The sequence below is a fragment of the Sabethes cyaneus genome, chromosome 2 (genome assembly GCF_943734655.1).
Source record: "Sabethes cyaneus chromosome 2, idSabCyanKW18_F2, whole genome shotgun sequence".
Taxonomy (NCBI): Eukaryota; Metazoa; Arthropoda; class Insecta; order Diptera; family Culicidae; genus Sabethes; species Sabethes cyaneus.
The window spans coordinates 93,242,738-93,266,289 of NC_071354.1; the positions used below are offsets into that span (position 1 = coordinate 93,242,738).

The following is a 23,552-nucleotide window of genomic DNA, read 5'->3' on the forward strand; positions in this document are numbered from 1 at the left end:
GCACTTACGTATTCGAACGAAAAATGTATTTTTGGCGGAGTACAAACCGAAAGCGAAGAAAGGCACTATTTGGAGAGATTCTCATCGTACAACTGGCGGAATCTGTTCTCTTCAAGAACTTCACTGGTGCCAAAAATGGAGGGGACCCAACGTGCTAGAAGGCTCGATCAGGTTGAAGTTGACAAGCGCGGGTCGAGATGCTCAACGAATTAACGATGAGTAGCCTAGATCCGTGTACAGTGGAGAGAAATTCCGTTAGAAGTAAGTATAAAGTAGTGGAAGAGCTTTTTTTGGGAAATGGCGTATGTTACTCTCCGACGTTTCGCTTTTATTTTTAAAGCTTTTTCAAGGAAACGCTATAAACATTGGGATTTTAACTGTATGTCTGTATAGCGATTCCTTGAAAAAGCTTTAAAAATAAAAGCGAAACGTCGGAGAGTAACTAAAAATTTGTTACGATTTTGGTTTGACTACATACGCCATTTCCCAAAAAAAAGCTACAAACAAATACAAGTCGAGACCATACTACGTAGTGGAAGAGTTAAATTTTTAGTGAAATTTCAGGTCTATTTTAATTTTAACTTCAGGCTCAAATTCCAATCCTATCTCAAGTTAAATTTCATATTCAATTTGAAGTTGAATTTAAAGTCCAAATTCAAGTCCATTTTCGTGTTTAATTTTTTTTGTTCTCGTTAAAAAGTTATGGCAAATACAGTGGGATCAGCGCAAGGGAAGTGCATCACTGTACGAAACTTTAAACGCGTTTTCATCGAAACCATGTTTATTCAGCTGGCGGTATCTCAGAATCTAGTGGACTCATTAAGCTAAATTTGAAGATCCGATTTAAAGATCAATTTTAAGTACGATTTCAAATCCACCTTAAGTCCTATTTTGTATTTACAATTTCTCGTCTAATTTTGAGTTTAATTTGAGATCAGGCGTCAAGCCTACATTGGATTAAATTTAAGTCCAATTTCAATTCTAATGTCAAGTACAAGCCCAAGTAACAATGTGAGATTTATTGTACTCTTATGGCGGTCTTCATGGCCAATTTTGGTCTTAAATGCCATCATAAGTGTATAATAAAAGCCAAATTGTTACTTGGGAGTTCAAGTCCGAATCCAAGTTCTAATTTTAACGTAAATTCAAGTCGAATTTTATGTCTAATTTAATGTAACCTAATGAGGAACCCAGAAGTCTGGAGTTTTTAGCCTAATTGGTCGGTATTTTTGCGAAAAATACATTAATTGCGATAAAATAGATATACCATCCTACAATTAGCTAATTTTTTAAGACCGAACATTCTTTCTGAAAGGTCCATACTCCATATTCTTTTTGTTTGTTTTTTTATGGCTTGGGACACACTAATTGTGCTTAAAATTCAGTATTTATGTATTAAGAGAAAACATTGATACAGTTCGTTTTTCTAAGGTTAAGAGCTCCTCATTTATTTCAAAATCAAAATGAATCAATAGGCTAATTAATGTATTTCCGTTTGCTTGCTATTACTTTTTGCTAGCTGCCAGACGACCATTTCAAACCATTTTGTAAACCCAATATTTAGAAACACATTTTAAATATAATAGAGAATAACTGATGACTATCATAGAGTTTTTCCTATTGAACAGGTCTTTTCAGTACTTCATATCAAAAGGTACAATTTTGTCCGCTACTAGACAACACAGTTCGGGTGTCATCATTCCCAGGGAGCTAATTTATCTAAAAGCTAACGAATTCACTCGCCGACACAGAGAAAGAGAGCATGGTTTGCTTTCATTACCAGCCAGCCAGCCACCCACGGCAGCGAGTCGATTTGCGAGGCTTAGTTCCATTTGTAAATTAAAAATGAAGAACTCAACGATGCAGAACAAATTAATTAAAAATTATTTCCTCGGTCATTAGTTTATTTCCCCAGGTTGCTTCCTTTCGAGTGAACCTGGCCTCCTCGGTGACGGTACATCGCATCCGGTGTGACTGGCAAAGAATGACACTTGAGCAGGAAGCTGGCAAAAGTTTTCTGACTTAATTTGAATACACTTTGATGATGTTATTGTGGAAAAATATCAACTTTCCGCTCTCCAGTTGGTTGAGCGACGCTAAGCCATTTCAACTAAGCCGTCGGGGACTTACCGAATCAAGAGTTTTACCAGCAACTGTATTGAAGTTGCAAAATGCAAGAAATGGTAAGATATGGAATTGATGTGAGTAATTTATTCTCGGTCTCTAAAACGATTAGAATAAGATATTCATTTTTCTCGATGAATAAGAAATAAACGGTAATTAATCTTTCATGAGCTTTGCAGGGATACAATTCTTATTGCTTATGAAAATCGTAAAATGGAAAATAAGATAAAATCACTCCATTATGTTATCTTTTTGTTGAAATTTTCAACCAAGCCTGAAGAGAGTGATCTTGCGGTGACTTAAAATCACAGAAAAAATTTAATGTGCTAGACGGCGAATTTCTGGTTTTGTTTTGTATTTTGTGTTTTTTTTTTTGTTTATGATTGGGAATAATTAATGGTTGAAAATTGAAACTGGTGCAGTCACTCGATTAATACAGATCCTATAAGAATATTTTTTGGGTAAAGCGCTAACGTAATATGAAATTCTGATTTGACATTGAAGGGTGAAAAACAATGATAATAATTCAACCCGTATGTGGGCAGAAGTTTTCTATCCCATCAAACTGAATAAATCTATTAATTCGTTTTTGTGTTTTACGTTTCCGCTCCATTGCAGTCTGTTCGTCAGTGAAGATTACAAGCCTGAAAGTGCCATCCACCTACCTGTTAGATAAGAATTCTAAGAATCCGGACCCGCTGATACTGGATTGTGAGTACGAAGTCGACGAGAACGAGAAAGGATTTGTGCTCAAATGGTTCCTAGACGGACAGCCGGTGTACCAGTGGATACCAACCAAGAATCCTTTTCCATTTGTAAGTATGCATAGAAAAACACCTCTTCACTAGCATATTCGTTATGCTTTATACATACAAGCATTTTTTAAATTATGGTGCAAGTTGCGACGAAGGTTTCAAAATTCCATATAGCTTTTTACACGAGCATACAGGATATCTTCTATTTTCTCAGAAAACTTCAATGGAAATGTTTTGATTTTCTTGAATTTCGCTTATTTCAAAAATTCATAACACTTGAACCAAGCATCATAGAACAATAACATTGACATAAGAATGAATGCATACGTCTCAGCAATCCAGCAAAAATATTTGGAAATTGGCGGTTATATCGTATTTTGAAGGTTGTCTTGTGGTACCGGGTAATTTTAGATAGAAATAGAAACTGCTGGATAGAAACTGCTCACTGCTTGATGATGCTGATTGCTGATGCTGATGGCTTAGAGAACTTGTTCAAAACACAAAATATTTGTCATCAAACAACTTAGGCTTATACAAATTTGGAAAAAAATTATGTCCTGGTCCTAAACAAAGGTCCTGATAACTAAACAAAGAAGAAGAAACCAGTGATTATTTGTCCATATTAATTCAAATTTAATACAAAATTTTTGTACAGTACTTAAATTTTAATTCAAACCGAACCAACCTTCAAAGTTTTTCAATTCAAGCACATATAGAACATTGTGGTAGAGATGAATCAGCTTGGTATTAATGGAGTGCTACAGCATCACCTTAAAGAACCGCACGCGTGTAACTTGCGTGTCACTCGGTTAGTTACTTTGTATTTTAGAATAATACAAATTGGTGTTACTTACTAGTTTAGTACTCGGTAACCACGAAATAGTATCGGAATCTAATTATCTTGTAAAAATGGCAATTTAGTTCTCTATAACTTTTTTACTTGGGACGAATGTGCTGTGCTGCGAAGTCTGTCGATAAAGAAAGGTCAAGTTCTTAAGGACGTTTATATCCATAGCCTTGCTTTTTTTGCATGTGCTGTGCTACCGACATTTTTAAAGTAAAAATCTAAGACACTATTCACGTATGAAACCGCTTGTTTCTTGATCAAGCTCTTAGTCAAATGGCCATTTCTGCTGGTTCTCAACAATAACGTGTTTATCTTTGTATATTAAAGAAGCAAACGCAACACTATCAGAAGCGATTGTAATTGCTTGACTAATAGTATTTGCCCAGGTCGGTGATGCACTTCGAATGAAGTTCACTACTGCGGTGGAAGTTGTTCTTCGAATATCAAGGGTTCTAACAGCCCTCTGTCGAAGAACCTTGATCTTTAATTAAAAATTGCCAGACATCGGCATAATAGGTGTCCCGAGTCTTTTTTTAAGCTTCAGATTCAAGCGGTTCGGACAATGTCCTGTTATAAGACCAATATAAATAATTAGATCTTTCTTCGCAAGCTCCAGGATTTTGCGAATCATTGAAATGTTTGGAGAGATAAACCATTACGACTGGCTAGCAATGAAAATGTTATTCCAATTTAATTCCAGTTTCGCAAATTTCCATAATACATACTAAAACTCCATTTTTAAAGCAGAAGAAGATGAAGCTCAGTATAAAAGCAAAATAACTTAACGGGAAACTAGCAGTCATTAGCTTTTCGTCGAAGAGTCCAATTTCGGAAGCAGTTTTTGGAGCCAAAAGCGGGATTCTGTTTATAAAAAAGTAAATACAGCAGTCCCCCGAATAACGCGGTTTCGAATAAGAACGTTTCCAATAAGGACGGTCTCGAGAGATTCCATTAACGCGGTCGAACGTCCTTATTGGAGTCTACGTTGCATATGGGAATTGACTTAATTGGTTCCAACATGGAATAACTCGTGATCCTGACCGTATAGAAGGTTGGTGTCTTCGACAGAGTTATTCAGTACAACAACGGGTTTTCATTGGATTATATTATTGCGGAATTGTCACACTACGTGGCGCTAGCGTACATGTAATACTCTTATATAGGCTATATCTTGCCCTGCTGACTATCTAGAAAGTTGCGGTCTTCGGGAAGGTTGCTCAAATGACTACCACCTCAAAGATGGCACAGAACTGACTCACTACGTGGCGCTAGCGTATATGTAATACTCTTATACAGGCTATATCTTGCACTGCTGACTATCTAGAAAGTTGCGGTCATTGGGAAGGTTGCTCAAATGACTACCATGTTCAAGATGGCACGAAAAATATCGCAGAACTGGTTTACTACGTGGCGCTAGTGTATATGTGATATGCTTAAACAGGCTGTATCTTGCGCTGCTGACTATCTAGAAAGTTGCGATCTTCGGGAAGGTTACTCAAATGGCTGACACCTTCAATGAGGTATGGAAAATAGCACAGAATTCACTCGCGGCGCGTATGTGTAGTATTCTTATACAGGCTGTATCTTGCGATGTTTAACGCTCAACGCTCAATTTTATTTTCTAGCAACATTTACTGCCTCCAAAAAATGTATCGTGCTAATCTACCAATTATTAATGCTACTTCCTAAATGGCCAGAGAAATACCACCAACTCACTTATTTAATTAGTCTCAGTCACGTTTCCAGTTACTCACGTCAGCATTTCCAGTTACTTTCTAAACATTCTTAATGATTCATGAACAATTATATTTGCATTTTTATCACTATTTTTTTTATCGAAACTTGCAACCACTTAATAGGCATTTATGTCACACAGTATTAATAATATGAAGTCAACGGCATACGTAATATTACTTTTAGTAATTCAGCTTTCTCGTGTTGCAATATATTTTCCATGTCCGTGGCAAGTTAAATGCGAGCAGTGAAAACATTCTAAGGAATTTCATCGACTGCCAACGTTGCATTTTCCAGAGGATGTCACTTAAACAACCTTTCCGAAGAAAGCAACTTCTTATACATTACCAAAATCATGAGCTATGGCAAACACAAAAAAATGCCCTGATCTTGAAGATGGTAGTTATTTGAGCAACCTTCCCGAAGACCACAACTTTCCAGATAGTCAGCAGCGTAAGATACAGCCTGTCTAAGCATATCACATATACACTAGCGCCACGTAGTGAGTTAGTTGTGCGCTATTTTTCATGCCATCTTGAAGGTGGTAGTCATTTGAGCAACCTTCCCGAAAAACACAACTTGCTAGATAGTCTGCAGTGCAAGATACAGCCTATACAAAAATATTACATATACGCTAACGCCACGTAGTGAGGCAATTCCGAAATACTACAATCCAACGGAAAGCCCTCGATTTGCTGAACAACTTTGTCGAAGACACTATCGTTCTAGACGGTCAAGATCATGAGTTATTCCATGTTGGAACCAATTAAGTCAATTCCCATATGCAACGTAGACTCGATTATACGGTTTAGATTAACGCGGTTCCTATTAGCGTCCTTATTGGGGAGATTACTGTAATTGAAAAAGCACAAGTTAATGCGCCCTTAGCCACGAACGCAGATTTATCGCAGGTCGAATTGTTTTTCTTCATTTAAAATGTTTAAGTGAATCTTTAGGTGAAATTCATAGACTGTTGTAGACCTATCGAACTGTAGCATACACTTCGACCGAATATTGTTCAAATTTAATATCTTCATACGAAATCTATAGAAAGGTCCGTAGTATCAATATTAGGGAGAGGGACAGTACCTGTAGGCAGGGTTGTCACATGCACAGATTATTCTGTGTTTAACAGATATTTGAAAGAAATCGCCAGTACAGAATCTGTATGCACAGAATACAGATTTTCGCCAATTACACAGATTAAACAGATTTTTGAGCTTTTACTTGAGAGTGAAAGAGACGGAAATAGTCAGCCAAATGACTCTCCGTCTCTTTCACTCTCATTGATTTGCATCTGACAGATTTTTGCCCAGATATTTTTCCTCGCTATACAGATGGCCAGATATTTCCAACAAAAAAACACAGAGTTTTATGTGGCATCCCTGCCTGTAGGAACATACATTCGTAGTCCTACGCCCATCCTATATATGTCTCCGCAGACACAGACACTTGACACAGACACAAAACAATGAAAGAGACGGAGAGTCATTTTGCTGACTATTTCCGACTCTTTCATTCTTATTGTAAAAGCTCAAAAATCTGTTTAATCTGTGTAATTGGCGAAAATCTTTATTCTATACATACAGATTCTGTACAGGTGATTTCTTTCAAATATCTGTTATACACAGAATAATCTGTGCATGTGGCAACCCTGACTGGGACGTTCAATGGCAAGTGGGGCTCACACACACTCTCTTTCGGGTAGTAAGTACCTGAATGCTTTACTGACTAAACTACTGCAGCACGCTTATGGTGGTCTGATACCTAGTTTTGTTTCTTTTAATCCTATCACCAGGGTTGTCCTGCACTCAGTGCATCTATTTTGCTTTTTTAGCTGTAACACCTCTGCCAAACAAAATTCAAAAATGTTATGTATGGGGCATTTATAGAGTCGATTATTATCCATAAGATTGCTGAACTAAGTAATGCTCTATCTTAAGTATTTACGGCGCACTCTCACTTCACACTGGGTGGTGAACAGAGAGCGCTCTGGGTGGCTCAATTTTTAACAGCTAAAAAAGCAAAATAGGTGCACTGAGTACAGCCCTGCCTATCACACCTCACCTAAGCGACAATAATTAGTTTTGTATGATTGCTCTTTGTTTTTGCCGTCGAGATAATAGACTATTATCTTCTCAGTCAGTGTGATAGAAACAGGCTGTCTGTTGCCGGACGTCGCTACGGCAAGTTTAGCGATGCTACCACCAGGGTTGCCACATACACAGATTATTCTGTGTTTAACAGATATATGAAAGAAATCGCCTGTACAGAATCTGTATGCATAGAATACAGATTTTCACCAATTACGCAGATTAAACAGATTTTTAAGTTTTTACAATAAGCGCGAAAGAGATGGAAATAGTCAGCAAAATGAATATCCCTCTCTTTCACTCTCATTGTTTTGCATTGGACAGATTTTTGCACAGATATTTCGCTGTACAGATGGCCAGATTTTTTCAACAAATAACACAGAATTATATGTGGCATCCCTGGCTACCACCACCAATCACCTACCGATTTCAGAATAGTATTTATTTGCTCCATGCTTACCACTTCAAGCTAATCTTTATATAGTAGGGGATTGTCGTCGTGGTTGGGCCACGTTTTGGAATTCGCCCATAACTTTCGATTCAAAAGAAATTTTGGAAATCTAAATAAATCGTGGCAAAGGTCTAAGAATAAGGTATATTTCCGGAAAGTTTTGAACTGATTGCTTGAAAAATAAAAAAGTTAGAGGCATTTACGTGAAGACAAAAAATGTTGTCATAGTCGGGCCATGTTGTACAGCTTGGGTCACCGCAGAAAACCTAAGACATACGTATTGAAATTCTATACAGAGGCATGAAAAGAATGAATTCCGTGAACAACGGCTCATATATGCACAAATACCCTATTTTTAATTGCATTTTTGCGAAATTTTGGCGATCTTGTAAAATCAGTATTGCAGATATTGCCTTTTCCGAATTGTACAACTACAATGAAATTACAACAAAAATCTAAGTATTTATCGTATTAATTTTGCTTCATTTCATCACATTTTACGTAACTGACACACGCGTACCAGGAATAACAATATTATGTAACTAGAATGAACCCAAAATGTTTCTTCACAGGGATTTAGTATATGATATACCCTTTCAGAAAAACATAATCCCAAAATATTCTATCGGTGAAAAATTGAAAAAATCATGTTTAAAGATTTTTGCCGTGACATACTCGAGCAAGACTCGTAGGTTGTTCGGGCGACCAAATAGTTTAAATTTACCTCCAGTGTCTCTCAGCCTCTGAATTCGTCAAAATGGTGTAAGAAATATTTGTAGATAATAAAATTACCTATAATTTTTCCAAACATGGTATTGTTCTATCTCCAATATACACGTCACCAGGGAAGCGAGACCTCCAGCGCATGTAATATGGAAACCAGTTTCTTAACCTTCATCTATTCCTTCATTCCTTCCTGTGCTTCAAAAAAGCACAAATTAAACATTTTCTACTAGATGTTCTAAAGCATGCTCAATAAACTTGTCGGTTTGTAGTTTTTTCGCTATTTTGAATATGAAAAATCCGCTATACAAACAATATTTACCCTATTCAAACTAAAAAAAATTTAAAATTTCTTCATTTAGGGTGATTCAAAAATCGTCACATTTATTGTTTGTAAAAACTCACAACTTTGAAAGTTTTGGTACAATGTAGCAAATTAATAAGTTTTCAAAAGCTTTCTAAAAAATATAAATAATAAGTGCACAAAATTGAGACAAAGTTACAAATATTACGTCAAGTCGTTGTATTGGCAGAGTTATTTATTTTAATCGATATTTTTTCCTGAAAGTTCAAACTATAGCAAACCAACATTCAGCAAACATGAATCTCAAAAGATTTGAATCTCATATTGCAAGAGATTGAATTTTAATTAATATTAACCTAAATTAAATTAAATATTCCAAGAGATTGTCTATCTGACCGGCAATGATCGTACTATCAAATGATCCTACTCAAACAATTCCTCTCAGGTAAGAGTCGAACATGGAGGCTGGTTTGTTAATCTAACATCGAAATGCTAATCAAAAGCATGTTTAAGCCCTCTCTCGTGACAAAAAAAAACAAAATTTCATCCTTGGTTCTAATAATATACTCATATAATTTGCTGGATTTCTCATATTATAGCTTGGTTCGTCTCATGCACCTTCCAGCATTGGACAAAAGGTAGGTGTCAAAATGACAACTTGTCAAGCGTAGCTACCAATATCCCCCCCCCCTCCTCCTTTCCTTTCCGCTCTTCCCCACCTTCAACAAAATTTTCATTTCTTTCCCCTACCGTCCCTTCATAAATTGTAGAACCATCGTTTCAAAAAATATTAATATCGTTTAATGGTTTCATAGCTACTCGAAATCCCATATGAAGTTATCAAGTAGGATCATTCGCCTTGTAATCATTCTGCATAAAATCACTCAGAATTTCAAGTTCCAGTTTTCTGAAGGATAACGTTACACCTACGGATTTGGTTTCATTTGTAATTGAAAAATGGCTAAATATTCACCATCAAAATCTAAAATCCATGATTTGTTTTGCAGAACGTTCTGACCTTTTAGGGAAAAATAACAAATTCCATATGGCCACTAAATATTTCAACGTGAAAATAACAAAATAAATGAGTTGTTAATGGGACTGTTGCTGTAGGCGGCCATGAAAATCATCAAAATCGACCTGGAAACTAAAAAAACTGTTTTTGTTTAAATAACATACGTGACTTCACGAATAACCGTGAGTGGTTAAAACGTCTCTAACAAAAAACACGTGACGGCTTTTCGAAGCGCCCTAATACCAAAAGGTTCACCCTAATGACTAAATTCTCAAATTTGAAACAATTTTGAAACATTCTGCAAAAGATTGCAGCAGTTTTGATACGTGAAGTTGCCAGCGAATTGTATTGAAAGTGCATGTGCATAGGAATCTATAAGATTTTAAATCCCAATATTCCCATACCTACGCAAAATATGTTTTTCATCGAAGATTTTTATATCAAAAATATTACGAAAAACTAAAAGTCAAGAAGTCTTGTAAGCACTTGTATAGAACTTTACGAAGAAATTCATCAAAAGTTAGATTTGTGCTTTTTTCAATGTGAGGAAAAAATGAAGGTTTAGACATTAGTTTCCATGTTACATGCGCTAGAGGTCTCTGTTCCCTGGTGACGTGTATATTGGAGATAGAACAATATCATGTTTGGAAAAATTATAGATAATTTATTTATCGACAAATCTTTCTTATACCATTTTCACGAATTCAGAGGCTGAGAGACACTGGAAGTAAATTTAAACTATTTGGTCGTCAGAACAATGTACGAGTTTTGCTTATTTCATGGAAAAACCTTTAAACATGTTTTTTTCAACTTTTCACCGATAGAATATTTTGGGATTATGTTTTTCTGAAAAGGTTTATTATATACTAAAACCCTGTAAAGAAACATTTTAGGTTCATTCTAGTAAAATAATATTGTTATTCCTGGTACGCGTGTGACATTCTCTGGCGATTATTGCGCTTCTGCGCTTAAAATTATGGTGGCCCAACCATGACTACTCAAGTGACCCGACCTGTACAAATAGCGCTTTTCTAGTATTTCACCTTAGCCTTCCCAAACACCTTACTGGAGGGGATTTTTCTATAGTCTACGTGTGCAGCACAACACACTTCATACATTTTCAAAATTTATCTCGATAATTGCATTTCATGAATCATTTCCTGAAGAAAAGTTCATTGCGCGTGGCAAACTTTTTTTTGGATGATTTAGTCACTGAATTCAGTACGGGTGTTTTGAATATACGATTGAAACTCACAATATTGTGAAAAGTTAGCTATCACAGTAAGAAGTTTTGCAATGATTGTATCATAGATATCATGAGTTACTAAAACTGTAAAATCGTGATGGCCCGACCATAACAGTGTCCCGACGATAACGACAATACCCTACATTTTCCTTACTTTCCCGTTGATTCAATCTTTCTTGAATGTTTAAATATCGCTCGCTGGTTTCACGTACATATATCCCAGCTAGCTTTTATATATGTATATGAAAATTAAAAATCAGCATTACGTACATATATACATGCTAATAAATCGTATTTGATGCGCAAAATTGGCATATCCGTATTTTGGAGGCGATATACGTGATGAGAAATAAACATACGCATGTCATCGATATAAGTAAGGGGGCATCCATAAAGTACGTCACGCTTATAGGGGGGAGGGGGGGTAGACTTAATCGTGACGATTTGTGACGTAGGGGGGAGGGGGGGTATGAAGTTATGTGACGTCACATGAAAAAAAATATCAAATGAAAAATTTATTCGGGAAATTGTATTTTAGCCTTCATTTTAAGACGTTCTGATGGATTTTAAAACAAATAGTTAAATTTTTTGAATGAAAACTTTTTTTCAACATATATGTGTGAACAGGACTCATTTATTCTTCTATGTAGTATAAACTCTCCATTAAGGCTTTACAGAATATGCAGTACACCGCTGAAGAGCTGCTTGAGTACCGTCCTACCTAAAAGATTTTTGCATCCGCAAATAGCAGTCACACAAACTCCTGAGGGGCTACGGGGTGCTACCAGAGACCCACGGCAATGTTTTCCCTTGATATTCGTGCTAAACTCAATCGATCAACATAAACTCAAACCGAAGTTCCACGGCTGCTTTTAAGGTTTTTCGGTATAATTTATACTGCCCCTCACTCAAAAGCTATCTGAAGAATAGAATTTATGCCACTTGCGGACTAAATTTCGCATCTAACGTAGTGTTGAATGATTGCACGATTGAATGAATACACAAAATGACAAAATCTTCCAATGCGTGTTACTGCAAGACGTCAGCAGGAAGTCCTGATTCTTTCAACTAGATCAGACGAATTTGAGTGGATGGATGTAAAGGACGTGGATATGCGCGAAACATTAATCGACTTCACATCAGCGACTTCTGATCATCTTCAAAATCCGTGAATCGATGACTTATAAGCTCGAAAATTTTCCTTATTTTATTTGCTGAAATTCATTTGATAACTTTAAATAAAAAGGTTGAAATGAATATCTATTTTTTTGTTGTGAAGGGGGGGGGGGTTACCGTGACGTGACGTACTTTCTCAGGGGGGTCACCGAAATGTGTGACGAAATGTGACAAGGGGGGGAGGGGGGGTTGATTTTGGTCAAAATTTGCGTGACGTACTAGATGGATGTCGCCTAATCATATTCGACAATATCCGATTAAGCATGACCGCTCCGTACTGCTATACGATTCTGTGCTGAATATCGTATGTATGTCAGCTATTATCATTATACTAAAAATCGACTAAACGACTAAAAATCAACTCGGGCGGACTTTATTAAACTTTAGTTACGATTCCGAATTTGTTAGGGGTTGTTTACCATAATTTTCAGTTATTGATGTACGATTTGGTGCTAGCTGGGATCCTCAGCTCACCTTTGTTAAAATTAGTTAGTTTGGCGGTCTCTTTTCTTTGGTACATTATAGGTGATATTGATGTTTTTCTTAATATAATGGTAGAAAGCAAGATCAAGACAGAAACTTGAAGGTTTATTATGCTGTTTGATCAGTTTCATCAAGCGCAAAGCACTTTTCTGCAAAAACTTTCAAATAAATGTTACCATTCATTGTATCTATACCTAGTAATAATTGAATCGATTATCAGAGCTGGGTTGTCTCTCGCGCCTCGTGGAATCTGCGTAAAGGCACTGTTCTCCATCCTTCCAAAATGCAGCTTGGACTACTCCTACACTCACATCTCTCTACGTGGTCAGTTTCATGAAGGACAGGCGAAATAATGTGTGATATATTTATTATAATGAAGACAATCCATAGCCATCTATACTAGCATTTTCTACATTTACATTCTTTACATTTACATTTACATTTACAGTCTACAGTCTACATTTTTTGTCGCTATGATTAAATATATCAAAGAAACCTTATAGGCAAGCCCCAAAAATCTTTTTGAGAATTAGTTAGGCAAAATTATCTGCCTATAGTAATGCAGTTATGAGTCTCGACGAACATACATTTTTCATTTAGAGTTACAAGCTACATAGAAAATCATATTCTATAAAAGATTTCAGCGAAATAAAGTACGTGACATATCTGCGTTCAAAAATTGTTGCTTTGTTGACAGTCTCCTCCTCTTTAGAAGTTGTTGACGTCTGACGTGCATGAATTTAGAATATGAAATCCAGTTCTATTTGGGACAGTAAGCTTTTAATACTAACTGTCCCGATTCTATGCTAGCTTTCAACAATAGCATAAGCTGTCAGGTCAGCACAACAATAATAGATTTTTCTTCTTTTCAATGGTTTTTTATTTTCAGCAAGCCTTCAAAAACCGCGTCGACACCAGCTACGTCGTGTCACAAGAACGGTTGCACAGGCATCGAGCGATGGCCATCATCAAACCTTTGGCCAACTTCACCGGAGAGTACGCTTGCATGGTTCAAACGTTCGCTTCGATTGACCGGAAGTCAGCCAAGCTGAAAATCATCGGTAAGCCAAAGTCCGCAAACAACTCTTTCTGCTTCAGAATATGTCATACAAGATGAGTGGAAGTTAGGGTGTTCCTAACGTAATATTGTTATAAAACATAATTATTCAAATTCGATCGTTAGTTTTTAGAATTATTTTTTTATCAGCCGAATAGCTTGTAAATTCAAATAGGGTGAATCGTCTAAAATATGGCTCACCCAAATTCTACTACAGCTGTTAGATGCGTTAATCTGCTTCGTTTCTAATTGATTTCACAGTTCAAGAGTCCAAGTTCGATCTCAACTACTATCTAAACGGGGACGGCTACATCACGGTCGATTGCCATGCACGGGACATTTCACCGCTCCCGGAACTGCAGATTCGGTAAGTGTTATCAACTTTCAACCCCATCGTGTTTGACCCGGTATCCATGGTAGCAGCAGCGGCTACAGCTTCAGACTGTAATGACCCGAACTACACTTTTCAACCATGTATGTAAATGGGAACCGACAAAGTTAGCTCAAGCGGAAACAAGGATCTGTTTTGTAAAATAAGCGCAACGAATTTGATGCCGTGATCCATTATGCGACCGGACATCGTTCATTCTCGCGTGTGTGAAGTGACATTGATGGATAGGCAGGACCAATCCACGGTAGCATAGGAGCGGGAAAATAGTAATTTTAAATTTCCAATTTTTCATAAATGACAAAGCGCTCGAGATATGGCAACCGGTATTCACGCTTCACCGGCCGACGAAAATTTAACTCGATATCATGACCGGTATGCATATTTAGCGAATATTGTAAAAGTTTGTCGTAGGTGCCTAGTCACCTGAGTGCTTCGGATGGTTTGGCAACAGATTTGATTGAGATATAAACTGTTTAGACGTTTGCGCATACGTCAAATGAACCGTGGCAAGTCACAACCGGTATAAATATGCGGGAGGATGTGTTTTATTTTAAATTAGTTGTTGACTCAATGGAATTGAAATGAAAAATTTTTATATATCATAATGAGATTGGTATTGCTTTTCGTAAATGAAAAAAAAATCAACTCTAAAGAAGGCAATTAACCTTTTGTAACGAATGAAATGGATTTTCCTTTATGGGCCGATTTTCGGTAATCGAAATATCTCCCACTGCTCCATACGGAAGACCGAAATTGTTTCAATTTATGTAGATTAAATATAACCTGTGAGAGGATGGAAAACAATTCACCATTCACAATAGAGTGTACCAAACAATCGTTAATTGTGTATAAAATAAGGCCATGTAAAGCATAAACATGACGAATTTTTTACTTTATTTACGAAAAAAAATTCTCTTATGTCGGTAGGTAAACTCAATATTTCGATAAATTTACCTTAGTGCAAAACCGAGTGATATATCCTTATAACATCGCAATATTTCAAATTGTCTTTGTACTCACGCAAAAGATTTGCTTAAGGAGAAAGAATGTGGTGAATGTGCGTAACTAAACCCTGAAATATATCCGCTGACAGACTCGTATCACGGAAATGCTATACGATGATTATTTATTTCCATGAATTACATGGAAAAGGCAACGAAGAGGGGCAAACTTTCCCAGCTGAAGATATTGCCCCGTATTCTAGTGGCGAACGTAGTAAAAAAGAATGCCATTGGGCCATGAAAACTGTTGTTCGGATAACGAATACAGTTGTGGAAGCTTGAAAAATAATTGCTACCTGCTTTTGAGAACTCGCATAACAAATCGAGGCACTGAGTAAATTCTTTCTGTCAAGCCCCCCTATTGCATTGCATAAAAGACAGAAAATCGATCCACATAATTGGAACTGCTTTTACCCCGGAGGTTAATGTGATGCTTTCCGGGACGGTGATTTTCATTTTTCTTACATCAAGCTTTCCTAGACTGTCATTCTCAATAAATAGAAAAAACATCCCCAAACAACAGATAAAAGAAGGAAAAAGACACGAAATCAAACCGATTGCAAACATTTTACTTTCTGTTTTTTTTTTCTTTCACTTCTTTACATGTTTCCCCACATCGGACATGCACCGCCCGTCGCCACTCGCAGGATCAACGATAAATTATTCGAAACGCAAAAGCTCAAGTCGGTCCAGGGTGAGAATAATTTGTATAACGTGTCCATCAGTGGCAGCATACCGAAGGAGGAGCTCGAAAGTCCTACCACGATCGAGTGCTTCCTAATGGTGCCGGAGACCAACTACACCAAAAAGCGTTCGACGATTTATTACGGTAAGTGGCAGACATCACGGAAAGCTTGTTATAGTAAGCGATTTTTTCACTTTCTTGGGTTTCGTGCTTTCTCGTGAGTTTTGTGTGTTGGCATTTGTATTTTTTTCTTTTTCTTCCTCGCTCGGTTTTGTTTGTTGTTTCTTCACGAAGGCATGTCTGCTTGGCCGTAGCGAATGTGCACTGTTTTGGAAATACAATTCTAAATGTTAAATCACTGATTGGATGTAATGATTTATAGTCCTGTTCGCACCCCAATCATATCGATCATACCTTTCTAGATTTTCTAGAGACTGTTACATCCTACTGCCGTGAAAACTGTTTACCACCGAAAAGTGAAGGCTTTCTTGTTTCCATCAATTGAAAAGGGAAAAAAAGTTATTGTCTATTTTATCACCGCGTTTACTGAGATCCAAATTCATATATCTTGATTTCCTAATTTTAGATAAATCCAAACAACGTTCCAAAATAAATGAAATTTCCATAACACAATTTCTACATAAGACACATTCCATCGTTACGGGACACTATGCCCACCACGCAAATCAGTTCCTATTCAACCAAATCCCTGGAATTCAACTGGAAAGTAAATTCCTCTTTAGTCACTAATTTTACAAGCTATTTTCCAAAAATTTGGTGAAACAACATCCAATTTACACAGTAAAAAAGGTTGCTAATTGTTTCCCGTAACGCTGGAATGTGTTATAAATAATTAGTTTAATTCCAAAGCTGTCGTCGTTTTGTCGTTAAAAAGATATACTTCAAAAAGAAAAATTTAGTACTGCAAACAACAAAAAAAAAGGAAAAATCTCAAAGAATATCTCTGTCTGGTATCAAATATTAGTTTCTTATTGCCTAGTGAACTCTCCTGCACTTAATTTAAATAACCTGTGGTAGTTGCCGAATTTTAACGTATTTTACGACACTTTTATTCTCTTTCTGAGGTTTTCTGTCGGTGCCGTATTTTTCAGTGCTTTGTTGTTTTCCCGCAAATCGAGCGGAAAGCAAACGATGTCAACTCCTACACGAGCGAGAGGAGTGAGAAGCATACTCCACTGACGAGCATAGGACGAACAGCCGCTAGTGCTGTGTGCTTATATTTTGTTACCTACACACACACATAACTTGAAATTATTAGTTTTAAAGGAATAACGAAAAATTCTTCTTTTAGTAACCACTTTGTTACTTAAAGAGAAATAGCGTTCGTCGCCAGTTGAATAATAACATATACTAATGCATATTGTATACATTATGCAGTCCAATTTTCTGTTATTTGTGTAAAAACGATGACACCATTACGAATTCTGCAATAAAAGCAACTACCCAAGCAACAATTAAGTTTTATTGTACTCTTATGACGGTCTCTATGACTAGTTTCGGTCTTAAATACCATCATAAGAGTGTAATAAAACCTCAAATGTTATTTGGGTAAACAACCATTTAGTACCTGAACTGACAGGAACATCAGAGCTGGAATGACAAAGAGTAACAGGAACGAATTTGAAAACGCTTACGATTTGTTCGATGCCAACTGCAAAGGTGTTGCATCCTATGAGCCCGCCGCGCTGATTTATACTTGGAAAGCGTAGCTGTGTTGGTTTAATTTGTTAACTCATTCCGATACGAAAAAGAAAAATATGGTGGCCAAAACTTTCATACTAGAAGCAACTAATTATCAATTATTTTGAAAGCAATGGGTTGCTAATTGCATATATTTTTACAGCTAAATTTGTACAAAGTTGCAATAATAAACGAGGAATTGTTAATTGCATTAGCTTTTGCTAAGAAAACAAGGTATGGTAGAGTTTGTTTTTAATCTTCCGTTGTGGAAAAATGAATTAATATTCGGCCGCATACAAATTTCCAAAAGTAAAATAAATCTGGCAGCTCTAGTCAGGACGAATTCAAGTTTATCTATAGGGGTTGTTTACCAGTATGGACCCTTCCATATAGAGTAGGGCGGGACATAAGTGCGATGTGTGAAGTTGTCATCAATTTTCGTGAGATATAAAGAAGGACAACAACATAATATATTTTATAGTGATGCAGTAACTCAATGTCTTCACATTCAACTATAAATCATCTGCGGTAATAGTGTTTTGCAAAATAAACTCTTCTTTCTTCTTCAGATCAAGTGCAGATTCGCACTTGACCGCGGGGCAAAAGTGCGAAGCTCGAATCCATGAAATTAGCAAAACTGTAGCTAACAGAACCATATTATCTTCAATCTGCGTTATGTTTCGGCAAGGAATATTCACAATTTGCACCTTTTCTATTTTGCGCTGGTGTATTGCAGCCTCCGTTAGATCGAAACTTTTCCAAACGTTTGTCTTTTGTATCATCAGCGGAAAAACATTGTTTTTCTTCGGCCAACATCTGTAGAGCACACAATTTTCTGCAGATCTTCCAGTTCTAGTATCTGTAATATAGTGCCTAAAGCTGTATATAATTAGTTCTACATTTTTGCCTCGTCCATGAATCGCACTTTTGCCCCGTCCGTGAATCGAACTTTCACCCCGCTAGGCGCTTGACGGGGTTAGATTAAATTACGGAAAAGCGAAATATATTTTGTAAATTCTTTTCACCGTATTTTCAAAACAGATATGTGAGTGATGTAAAACGCTGCTACAAATTTTCAATAAGTAATATCCTCCTGTTGATATCATGTTTGCGGTATAACGAAGAATTACATCAAAACCGCCCTAAAATAACATTTGCAAAGAGGCGAACCAGCCGCAGGCTGAAAACCTCTCTAATAAAAAAAAAAACATTTGCACATAACTCAGCAACTATGCTTCGTAAGCAACCAAAGTTTACGTTAGATTCAAGCTGTCAAAGTAGTCACCCATCCATGTCAATGTAGAAATTTTACTCGGAATATACACCGATAAATTATTGAATCGCACTTTTACCCCTCCTTACTCTAATGAACTGTTACTTACTTTACAAGCCGAGAGCTGCGGTGGCTCTTGCTGTATCAAGAATTCCTTTCCATTATATTTGATTCTGGGCTACTCGTCGCCAATTCGTTGCGCGTCTCGACACACGCAAGCTGGCTTCAACCTGGTCGAGCCATCTAGCACAGTCATCTGGCATCATTGCGACGTGAGCGGGGCACCGAAGCCTCCCAGCTTTCGCCAGGTTTACGATGGGAATCTCTACAAGCAGTGCTTGTAGCCTGTGCCGTGATTCATACGCCTCTGCCACTCTTCGTTTTCCGTTTGTATTCCGCAAAAAAATAGTCCGCAACACCTTTCGTTCAAATATGGCAAGCGCACGCATGTCTTCCGTAGGCAAAGTCGGTCTCTCAAGTCCGTAGAAGACTACCGGTCTGATTAGCGTTTTGTATATCATCTGCTTTGGGCGGCTGCATATGCTGCTTGATTGAAGCGTCTTGTCTGATACATACAATATTACTTCCAGCTTAAAAATATTTTTTGTAGAGATGCGACTCAAAACAGGATAAAGTAAACATGATACACATTATAATTTAAAACATATTTTTTGAATTAAACATAATATGGATTTCGACATTATAAGCAAACATCCATTGAATGATTAGGCGATTTACAATTTGCTGTCAATAAATCATTTTTTTAAAATTTTGCGACTTGGTCCGGTCTGATTTAACACCGACCAAATATTCCCAGTAGGTTTTGGGTGCACCTACTCACGAGCCTACAGCCTACTAGCGTCTTCCTGCGCAGCGCGCTCACGAGTCAAAAAAATGCCAACAACTCATGAGCCCGAGCGTCTCACTAGGATGTTTGCATACACATTTTGTTATACTTATTCTTTCTTTTTTCATCGTATGGTCTTGCTTAAACTTGCGGTAGAAATGCGGTACCTTTTTTCATCTTATGGTCTCGCTTAAACTTGCGGGTAGAGATGCGGTATCAACTGTTGGGTCGCAATGACGAGCGAGACCGACAAGCAACGGTTGTAGCTAAATACCCATTTGCATAAGCTCATCGCAGTGCACAGTAAAAGACGAAGGGAAGTCCAAACGAGATGCTAATGCAAGTGCGTATGAAAAAACTATACCACACGAGTACGGACTTTGCAAAACAGTCTCAAACTCTAGCCTAAACACTAACCCAAACCCTAACGCAAGCCTTAGCTCAAACTCTGGCTTAAACCATAGTCAAACCCTACTCTAAATTCTTTTCCAAACCCTAAGCTAACCCTAACTGTAGTCCAAACGGTACCCTAGCGTTTTCCAAACATTTAGCAAAATAGTATACTGAATTGCTCCAGAGGGTTCAACCACTGTCCTAGTTCAAACCGTGGTCCAAATCCTATCCCAAACCCCAGCTTTAACTGTAGTCTAAACGGTAGCCCAAATTCCGGTCCAAACCCTAGCCCAAACCCTACCCCAAATCCCAGGCCAAACTCAGGCCTTAACACTAGCCCAAACCTTAGCCCCTAGCCCTAGCCCAAACCTCAGGCCAACCTGTAGCTAAAACCGTAGCCCAATTCCTAGACTAAAGGTCATGCCTAGCTCTAACCTAAGCCGTAGCCTAAGCCCTAATCCAGACCCTAGCCCAAACTCTAGCCTAAACCCTTGCCCAAACTGCAACTCATGCTCTAGCCCAAATCCTAGCTTGAGCAAAATTCTAACCTAAACTGTAACCCAAGCCCTAACCTAATCCCTAGCCAAAACTCTATCCTAAATCTTAGTCCAAATCCTAGTCCTAACCCTAGCTTAAACCCCAGCTAAAACTTTAACCCTGGTCTAAGCCCCGGGTTAAACCCTAGCTCAAACTCTAACTTGAACCTTAACGCAAGGCCTAGCCCATACCCCAGCCCAAAACCAAGCCCAACTTTCATCACAACAACATGTTTAACGTAGTTCTAGGGAGTTTTGCAACCGCAAATTAGAGGGTTTGCGATTGTCTGGATTCACTTGGTGGATCTACAGCTTTGTTACCAACCTCAGTCATTTTCCTAAATTTAAAAAATTTCTTTTCCTATATTTGTTGATGGCTAAATCTCGTTCATCAACCTATTCAACAGCCTGTCGCATTGGTATCTCCGATGATTAGCCACCTCTAACCTTTAGATAAAATAATTCTCCGTTTTGATATTACAAAACGTTACAAAACAGGTGTCGATATGGTCTGGTTCCTAATGTAGTTAACCGTTGCAAAAAATGGTGCGATGCTACTGCTGCAGTTTCTTACGACAATAAAATCTGTTTTCGGCAGCTTTAGTATCTCGGTATCTCTCCTTTTCAGTGAGTTCAGTCATAATGCCATGCGTACAACACGTAGTGTAGCCATGGAGGCAATGTTTGCTTGCTGCCCTTGTAGAAGAAAGTAGAGCTCGGCGTACTAAGGTTGCAATAAAACTAAGGTGCTTACTGAGTTAGCTTAACGTCTTATGGCAAGGCCTGCGCAGTACAATTTCTCCATCTATTTCAATCCATGGCAGTTGGTCTTCAGTTCCGCGGGCACCCAGTGCTCGCCAGATATCGCTCCACCTGGTCTTGCCACCTCGCTCGCTGCCCTACTAGCACAGTTGTTATAAACTAGTTGTAGTAACCGATTATTGACTGTTTTCAGTCATAAATAGGTTGCAGCAACCAGAAGTGACAAAAGTGTGCTCCTAGGGTGTGCTCCTAGGGTGTGCCCCTCTTCGTTTTGTTTGTACCGGATTCAATGCGAAAACCATTTTTGCACAATAGATCTCCGGCGTTCTAGCAACATATCCTGCTAAACGTATCCTTCCAGCTTTACCCACTTTCTGAATACTTGGTTTACCGTAGAGATGCGCGAGCTCGTGGTTCTTTCTTCACCTCCATACACTGTTCTCTTGCACTCCGCCAAAGATGGTTCTTAGCACCCGCCGTTAGAAAACTCCGAGTATTCGTAGGTCCGTAGGTCGTAGCATTGTCTACGTTTCGTGCACGTAGAGGAGAACCGGTCTAATTAGCGTTTTGTACAGTGTGCACTTTGTACGGGGGCTCAGATTGTTCGATCGCAAGTGTTTGTGGAGTGCGTAATAGGCCCGACTTCCGCTGACAATATGCCTTTTAATCTCACGGCCGGTATTGCTGTTCTCTGTTGCCAGTGTACCAAGGTATACGAATTTGTCGACTACCTCAAGGTCATCCCCGTAGATTACCACGGTACTGCCCAAGCGGGCCCTGTTTCACTCGGTCCCGATCACCAGCATATACTTCGTTTAAGACGTATTTATCTTCAACCCAATCATCTCTGCTTCGCGTTTTAGTCTGATGTACCGATCTCCCACCCCTTCAAATGTTCCGCCGATAGCATCCACGTCGTTAGCAAAGTAGATAAATTGACTGGATTTATTGAAAATCGTGTCCCGCATTTCGATCGCCGCTCGTCTTATAATACCATCAAGCGCAATGTTGAATAACAGGCAGGAAAGACCATCTCCTTGTCTAAGTTGCCTGCGAGATTCGAATGAATCCGACAATCCACCCGAGATTCTCACACAACACTGCATCGTTGCCATGATAAGTCTAGTAAGCTTACCCGGAAAGCCGTTTTTGCCCAAAATTTTCCATAGCTCTTGTCGGTTTACACTATCATATGCGTCTTTGAAATCGATGAGCATGTGATGCTTGGGGACTCGGAATTCGCGGCACTTCTGGAGGATCTGCCGCAGGGTGAAGATTTCTTGTAGATAGGGCAGCTAATCCCGTCTTTCCACTCCTCCGGTAGTCGTTCCATATCCCAAATTTTGACAATTGGTTGACGCAAACAGCCGGCCAACTTGTCCGGGCCCATTTTAATAAGTTCCGCTCCAATGCCATCCTTTCCCGCTGCTTTGTTGTACTTCAGCCGCTGGATGGCTTCTTTAACTTCCCTTATCGATGGGGGTGGCACATCTTCGTTGCTTGCTACACCAATGTGGTCACTTCCTCCACTATCATGGTCTTCCGCCTGTACACCATCCAGGTGTTCATCGTAGTGCTGTTTCCACCTTGCGATCACGGCACGATCGTCAGTCAAGGTACCACCATCTTTATCTCTGCACATTTCGGCCCGCCGCACAAAACCTTTGCGAGATTCGTTGAGCCTCTGATAGAACTTCCGTGTGTCGTGAAAGCGGTACAGCTGCTCGAGTTCTACGCGCTTCTTCTCCTGGAAGAGTCGGATTTGCTGTCACCGCTTCTGTTTGTATCGCTCCATATTCTGACGGGTGGATCTACGCAGCATGCACTGCGAAATCGATGCCAATGAATTTGCTGACAACCTAGCAATTCATGGCCCTGAACCATTTCTAGGCACCTCGTAAAAGGCGAATTGCAGACATGGCTGTCCACTGGACAGCACTTACTAGAAGTGGCTA

General features: G+C 38.4%; 1 protein-coding gene across 1 annotated transcript in view; it reads left to right on the forward strand.

The window, feature by feature from the left end:
• Nucleotides 1-215: 215 nt before the first annotated feature.
• LOC128735695 (uncharacterized) overlaps nucleotides 216-23,552 on the forward strand; it is a 57,732-nt gene continuing 34,395 nt past the window's right edge. The window contains exons 1-5 of the mRNA XM_053830179.1: nucleotides 216-261; nucleotides 2,743-2,939; nucleotides 13,841-14,012; nucleotides 14,270-14,375; nucleotides 16,048-16,229. Coding sequence (XP_053686154.1) covers nucleotides 216-261; nucleotides 2,743-2,939; nucleotides 13,841-14,012; nucleotides 14,270-14,375; nucleotides 16,048-16,229 — 703 coding nt within the window. The remainder of the gene's footprint in view (nucleotides 262-2,742; nucleotides 2,940-13,840; nucleotides 14,013-14,269; nucleotides 14,376-16,047; nucleotides 16,230-23,552) is intronic.